The following is a 7,551-nucleotide window of genomic DNA, read 5'->3' as shown; positions in this document are numbered from 1 at the left end:
GCCCCACTTGCACTTTGTACATCTCGAACCAGCCGCGTACTTTCCATTCATTGCCGCCGATTCTCTACGGGACGTCGAGCTGTTGCCAACTCTCTCGATGGCACCGCTACCGGCAGAGTCGCTCTTCGAAGCACTCGCGCGCTGCAACCGACTCGAGAGATTGCGACTCCTGGCACATTCGGTCGCCGACACATAGTCCGCGACTGTCCACGCTGGTCATGGACCCCACCTCCCGCTGCCGAAAGTATTATCCGTCGGGATTGCAAGCATTTCCTCAGCGCGACAAACCATTACTGCCGTCCACGTCCCGAGCACAGCCCTGATCGACGCGTATTCCACTCAGGACGACAAGCCGTTCGAGCTCAATTGTCTCGAGATGGTGCCCGCAGAGCTGGTGCTGAAGCGGCCCTTCGACAGAGCGGTTCTCCGCCTATCCACACGGTTCAACGACTCTTGGCAACTGGACTGCTTCGCGGACAACGTCCGTAACTTCCACATCTTGCTCGCTTCTAAGCAACAGCTGGGGCACATCGGTCTAGGAGACTTCCTGCACACCAGCCAGCTCACTCATCTCGAGGCCGTCGACCCCTCCGACGTCGAGAGACAGACCGTCACCGATTGGGTCGCCGTCCTGGGCGCACTTCCTCTGTTGACCCACCTGGAGGTGAAAGGCGTGGACGGCCCGAACAACGTCCTTCCGGCTCTGGCTGAGCGTCCCGTCGCGCCGCCCGGCGCGTCCACCGCGTGTCCGGCGTTGAGGATCCTGATGCTCGGTTGGGAACTGCCTGCAAGTACCGAGGCCGTGGACGGCGGGAATGCTCCCGAGCCTATCAGGAACGTCCCCGAGGCATGCGAATTGGCGACGTACCACGCTCGAGACGTGGAGGACCATATCCGATGGAGATGTTCCCCGATCCAGCCTCGCCTCGAGCGGCGGGGGGCCCGGGCAGCGTGTGGACTTGAGAAAACCGAGTTCTACGAGTACGAGCCTCTTGGACTCGGGGCGCGTGGCTTGGACGAAGGGACAGACGGAGAACAGTCGATTGCCTCGACTCGTCGGGATGGTGATTCGCCTTCCCTTGCGCAGCTTCGGAAGGCCGTGGGTGTACTGACCATCTATACCGGGTATCTGTTACTCATGCTGGCGCTTCGGTATGAATTGTGTCGACAGTGGTCGGTCGGTTTGACACAGTACATCCTGCAGTCGGGGTGTGGCCGTGATACAGTTGTGCCATGAACTAGGATACTGTTTGATAACATCAACAGTTTCTGTCGGCGGTGGGTACATGGACCAGCACTCAGACGAGCTGATATGGTGTCGCTCAGCCGAGGGGGAGGCAGGCGATCACTGCCTGTACTCATCAGATATATCCGCGCATCCCTGCTCCAGCGCAATGTGCATTATAATGATGCTTACGAAAGAGGGAGGGGGCAGCCTGAGAGCAAAAGACGATCAGCATTTCAAGAAAGCAGGATGAGGCCGGTCATGGCTACTCACGCGCGCGTACGACGGGCCGGTACCTGAGTGCCAGTAAACTGCGCTGTTTTCCTTGGCTCCTTGTGTTGAGCGACGAAGCGCCGCTACGGGCGTAGCGAGATGCTCCTCTCCCACACCTCCTGTCCTCATTTATCCGCACGGATACTAAACGACTTCCGCCTTGTCGTAGTAACCCATCGTGTGCTCCTATCCCACATCACACGCAGTATATATTTTGCGTGGGACCGTGCATCGTGATCAGCTTCATCATTCCACACCCTTCTTCTACCACTGATTAACAGACTGAAACTCAGTAGAGTCGGGTCAATCACTAGTGGGCCTGATAAAGTGCAATAGATTGGGGAAACACCTCAGGGGCGGTGCTACTCAAAGCGGTACGGAAAATCGGCGATACAAAGCGATCTACTTAGGGTCCGCGAATCCGGCATTGACCTCAGGTGGGAGACAGCGGCGATCAGATCGCATCGTCAGTCACTGGCACTGGTGTTGAGGGTGACCGGTTGACCGTCCCCTTGCAATCACGGCGGGCAGTCCATATCACCGGCTCGTCTCTATAAAAAAAAAAGTTCTGAGAAGCTCTTAGGGCGCTAGATAGCATCGCCACGAACCGCCACCTCGATCGGGGCCTTCGTGCAACACTCAACGTTGGCAGTCGCCTAGAGGGCGAGCCAACGGCATGAAGCACCAAATCTTGCTTTTTTACGAGACGCACGATCCTAGGAAGCGCGCGCGCGAGTTGCATGACCTAGAACAAGTGCAATCCAAACGATGACCAATTAATATGCGGACACCGACGTCTTGGGAGTGGGGGCATACCTGGAAAGTGGAAACGGCATCTTGGAGCGTCTGCCGGTGCTCCGCCAACGTTTCTGCGTGCTCATCTTTCGCGAAGAAACGGCGGAAAGAGTTCTCCTTGCGCATTTGACCCATGGCTTCGCCGATCGTCTGCAGTTTCCTATTTCCATAACACCTCTCAGAACCAGTGTCCGCTCGATCGTGGCCCGTTATGGAGTCCACTCACCACTCGAAGAGAGCCAAGTTCAGCCTTGTGGGATCGTCCAGCTCTTCCTCCTTGACATCATCCATGGCGGCGAGCAGTCCTCTAGCGAGGTCCTCGGTGAGTGCCGCGATCTTCTTGCACTCCTTCCTGTTACTCTTCATGGCCTGCGGGTGCGTAAGTCCGACCGTCAGCCAAAGAGAAGCTTACACATGGAAATGATACCCACATCTGCATGCTCCTTGACCTTGGACGCAGCGTCCACAATACCCTGCATATACGGCACGGATGGGGCCAGCGTCGTGGCCACCGCAAAGGACACTTTGATGCCGGCGACGACGGTGGAGCTTCGAGGAAGGTGGGGCCCCACCTTCGCCCTGGCCTTCGTAGCGAGAGCGGATACGCGATGGAGAGGCTTGGTGGAGACAGATTTGAGCTTGGAGAAAACGGCAGATGCCATTGTTCGTGGTGTACGGCGTTGACGAAAAGGTGGGTAGTGAGACGGGGATGAGTAACGGTAAGGGCTCAGAGGTCTCTCGCCCCCGCCAGCCCGCGCCGAGGAACGCGAGAGGCGGTCCTACTAGGAAACCTTGTGAAGGATGGGCATATTCACGCCTCCAGTCAATGTGGTCTCGTCTTCTAGACACCGCCTCAGGGCGGTGAGTATCGAAAGTCCACCACGTGGCATGCGCCGACATCACCTCCCACCACACCAAGTACGACTACTATCCGCGTCTGACGGACGCCGCGTTTCAGACGTACTCCCCATAACTTGACAAAACCCAGCTTGACTGTGATACAGCAAGAGGCGGAAGGGGAAAGTGACGACCTGCGTAAGGCCGCCTGCTCGGCGGGGAACGGCTTGCGTAAGACAAGGACGCTTTACAGGCTTTCGTTATATGTACGCGCATTAGACTTTCGAAATCAATCAAACAGAACACATCAGCAAATGGATAGGAGGATACGGAATGGCTCTTCAAAACGATCTGCAGCTTTCAGGATGACCTCCGACGAGGCGCATGTCATCAATCGTGTTTGTGGGGCACAGCCGAGGGCTTCTACGCGCCACACACTATGATATCAACCGTGTACCGGATAGTTTGCGTCTATGTCAGCTTGAAAGCTATCAGCCTCACGAGGTACTTGGTAAATGGTACCGTCCGTGTCAGATACATAGTATGCACAAATGGTACACGATGTTCAATTAGTGCTCGGCTTCGGTCCAGATTATTCGACCCTTCGACTCACGTCTGTTTGCGTAACAATCTTGATATGGGAGGTCTTGAGTGCATCGGACAGACGGAGAGACCTGGTTGGTAGCAATGGGAGGCGGGCTCCAGCGAGCTATGTGACGGCGTTTGCCGCCTGAGTAGACGCCTCCGCTCGGTATATTCCGGTAGTGCTGCAACCAGAACCCTCCGTCGTCGCCTCTGTTCTCTGTTCTCAAGTCAAACGCGCCTGACGTTCTCACTGCCCGCCCGCTCTTCCACATCATGACTACCAAGGGTATCAATGCGAACAGCGATGGTAGTGACTGAAGAGATGCTGGGGCCAGGTTCTCAGATTGGATTGTAGGACATCGAGGGAATATCTGTCTGATGCCTCCATCCCCTGCCCGCAAACCGGCTATGGTGAGCGGGGCAATCCTACTAGGAAAAAGCTTGTTAAGACAGCAAACACGGAAGCAGTGAGAACTTCTGTCATTCCACTCCGCCTGAGCCTCCCGACGACGAAAAGGGTGCCCATGGTCCTTCCAGAATCGCGGCCTCGGACTCCTCTCTCGAATCATGTCTTGAACCGTTTTCTTGAATCTCCTGGCACCGATCCGCCGTTGTTGACTACTCCTTACCTTAATGTTCAACTCAGGGCACAATGTCAATGCTCGTCTTCATCAGCTCCGCCTCTCGCGCCAATTGAATCAGTGTCACAACTTAAAGTCTGGGTTCTCCGGGTGCATGACGTGTCCAGTGTATGTGGGTTCTTTATACATGAACATTGACATACCGAAGTGACCCGAGAGAGCCAAAGAATTTTAGAGTTTCGGCCGCGATGCTATCCTTGAGGGTGCTATCGGCGTAGTGTTAGTACCTCGGCCAGCCCTCTCCATCGGGAAGAAGGATCTCTTACAAGCTCTTCTCGTGGTTGTCTGCTACCCCCGTGAGTGCGGTGCGGGATTATGCTTCTGCAGGGATGATCACGGCAGCTCCAATGTGACATGGAAGATGTCAATGAGCGAAGATGTCGTCGTCGTCGTATAGGAATCCTCACGGTGCCTTGTTCATGTTCGTCTAAATAGCCCCTCCCAGTCCTTGCTCTCGACACCCTGCGTCCATCTCCGATGGCAGTCATGGATTCGGTCTGCTCAGGGGGATTGCTGATACTTATCAAACGTGCAGCTGGGTTTTCATGAAGATTACTCGATGTGTAGCAATCCGAGCATCGATTCCGAGAAACGGTTTCGCCGTCGGAACCTTAGTTGGCATATAGGTGAGTGGCATCTTCGACGAGCGCGGCGCATAGCCTTATGCGCTTCCCGAAGGTGACATAGCAGTTTCGGCTTTAGATGATCGCCTGTGACTGGCTGTCATGCACACGTTCTCGCAAGGTTTGCTTACATCTCTAGCTTCGCTTCCAGGAGTTGCGCCCCTTCGTGAACTAGATCCAGGTCTTCTCCTCCAGGGACCAGACTGAGGTATTCCTGGAGTCACTCTGGGTATCTCTCTGACCGTTGATATGCCGTATGGGACCGTCTGTGTGACTTTGGTGGTCTTCCCTATGTCTCCCTACTACCTCGATCTCTCTACTCCCAACATACAGTTCATCCAAGCATTTACCTCATGGATGCCAGCAGTGCGGTATCCAGGTATGTTCCCCCCATCCACCATGGTCTGCAGACTCCGAACATTCTGGCTTCACCAGTGCTCAGTCTGAGTTTATCGTCCGCATATGTGCCTCGGTATCGCTTGGTGAGTGGGCTTCCCTTCCCTGATCCTGGGCAGGTGATGCTAAAGGCCTCCCGCTCGTAGCGATATTGTACTACGACTATGCGTTGACTATCGTGGCGGAGGTGGAGCGGTTTTGGATGCGTCGCTGGTCCCTCGTGTCTCTCATATTCTTCCTGAACCGGTATCTGTCTCTTCTGGGCCATATCCCCGTGGCATACGAGCTTTTTGGGGTCTATGATGCTTCCGTAAGTGCTCCATCCAAAGATGCCTCGGGTACACGTTCTAACAGGTCTCCAGGTGTGAGCTTCGTCCGCCGTCCGGGATCGGTGGTTCAGCACGCTGATTGCGCTCGTAGCTGTAATATACTCCACCTCTACCAGCAAGCGCTAATTGCCGCAATTCAAATCATCATCGGAGGTGCGAGAGCCGCAGGCTGTACAGGAGAGCTACGATTCACACGCGTCGTACCCACACAGTGCTTCAACTATTCCGTACCTATGCGCTGTACAACCGTAACCGACGCATGCTCTTCTTCCTCTTTGCGTACGGTCTTGTAGCAGCCTCCATTGCTATCGTAAGTGCATTCGCGCAACATTCCAAAGCTCAATGTGAAGTGGATGCGTTACAGTGGGTTGTGACGAAGGCATTCGGGATCTCGAAGGCGGACCCACAGGACGCCGTTTCGACCTCTGGCTGTGAAGGATTCTTGTTGGAAGCCGAGTGAGTGCCGGGACATCTGACCTCTCGCTTGTTTCTACATTGACAACGACGTATCGATCAACGATTTACCCAGAGGTCGCTGTACGTCGACTCGATTCGCTGAGTCCTGGGGGCTTTGCTTACGCCTTGTGGCGTAGTCTTAGCGGGGGCTTGGAGCATCTCCTTAGCATTCGACGCAGTAATATTCATGCTCACGCTCTACAAGACGCTCGACGCGGTATTCCGCAGCGCAACTCGAAGTAGTCTTAGTACTCTTCTATTACGGGACGGTAAGCACGTTTCACCTTGTCGTCAGTTGTTGATGGACGCACTCATATCGTGACTTCTGTCTCTGTAGGAGCATTCTATTTTGGGTACCGTCCTTCTCAGCCAATTATTGCAGGTCGACGGTGCTGATGATTTCTCTGGTGTGAAATCACGAAGAATCCTTCTCCTATGCAATGTCGCAAACATCGTGACCCTTGTCGTAAGTCGCAAAGTTCATGTTCGACTCGGAAACCCAGCCATAACCCCTAAACGTATCCCGCCGCAGCTCACGCAGCTTCCCGTAAGCAAGCATGATGTTCTGTGCCCCACAATACCTCTACTCAGAACGTGTGAATTCATCAAATAAACAGCCATCGCTTAGAGGGATAAGCGTCAATAGAACCACGACGTATGTATTGGCACGCGCAGCTTAGTACCAGTGGTTCCGGTGTACTAACCCATCAGGAAAAAAACTATTTCTCGCGAGCCCCCCACCGGAGTTCCCGAACATTGCGAGACCCCACCAGAGCTCCCGAGCATCGCGAGCCCTCTCGAGTCGTGCCTATCAGCTTGCGAGCGCTCGGAAGCCCAGCCGAGGTTCCGAGGACGCCGTCAAGTGATGACAATCGCCCGCTGCTCCCTTTCTACTCATGGGACTTGTCCTGCACCTGTAGAACCAGTGTGTAGTCGCTGCCATGCAGAATCTAGTCACAGGATCTCCTCTTGTGCGAGTAGAGCAGTACAATAAATGCGCAAAGTTTTCAACGACCGGCCCTAAACCCCACGTGGCAACATCAACATGCCCGTTAATGCTGGCGTTGCCTCCACTACTTTGACGTCTTCCCCCCTCCTCCATGACCCCACTCTGTCGTCCGGTTTGATTCATGGGCTTTGAGTACCTGAGCTCGCTGTGAGTGAACCATCAGAGTTTATTGTGAGTTTTTCATCTATCAAGCCCTGCTCGTATGTCTCCTCGGTTTATTAGACTGCGGTACCATTAAATTCTGGTCTATTCTTGGTGAGTTCATATTGGTCTGCAATGAGTAGATGGTAAGCCATCGTTTTGCTTGTGTTAGTTGCCCCATAGACTCGTGTTGGTGTAGTTGTGGTGGCAGTGGCGTTGTACTGGACACCCATACTGTGCA

General features: G+C 54.5%; 2 protein-coding genes across 2 annotated transcripts; one reads left to right on the top strand and one right to left on the bottom strand.

Moving 5' to 3' along the window:
• Positions 1–1,820: 1,820 nt before the first annotated feature.
• Positions 1,821–3,069, bottom strand: DICSQDRAFT_162561 (uncharacterized protein). Its single transcript, XM_007367986.1, has 5 exons — positions 2,725–3,069; positions 2,520–2,662; positions 2,315–2,453; positions 2,107–2,243; positions 1,821–2,049 (listed from the first exon to the last, which is right to left on the bottom strand). The coding sequence occupies exons 1-5, from the start codon at positions 2,953–2,955 to the stop codon at positions 1,953–1,955; spliced, it is 747 nt and encodes a 248-aa protein (XP_007368048.1). The 5' UTR covers positions 2,956–3,069; the 3' UTR covers positions 1,821–1,952.
• A 2,201-nt stretch (positions 3,070–5,270) lies between these two features.
• Positions 5,271–6,669, top strand: DICSQDRAFT_128421 (uncharacterized protein; the record flags this gene model as incomplete). Its single annotated transcript, XM_007367985.1, has 9 exons — positions 5,271–5,358; positions 5,390–5,461; positions 5,495–5,685; positions 5,821–5,857; positions 5,917–6,014; positions 6,069–6,160; positions 6,234–6,241; positions 6,298–6,429; positions 6,632–6,669. The coding sequence occupies 9 exons, from the start codon at positions 5,271–5,273 to the stop codon at positions 6,667–6,669; spliced, it is 756 nt and encodes a 251-aa protein (XP_007368047.1).
• Positions 6,670–7,551: the final 882 nt, after the last annotated feature.

The sequence above is a fragment of the Dichomitus squalens genome (assembly GCF_000275845.1).
Source record: "Dichomitus squalens LYAD-421 SS1 unplaced genomic scaffold DICSQscaffold_30, whole genome shotgun sequence".
NCBI classification, from domain to species: Eukaryota; Fungi; Basidiomycota; class Agaricomycetes; order Polyporales; family Polyporaceae; genus Dichomitus; species Dichomitus squalens.
Note: the sequence above shows the minus strand (reverse complement) of the source record. Positions and strands in the feature narration are given on the sequence as shown.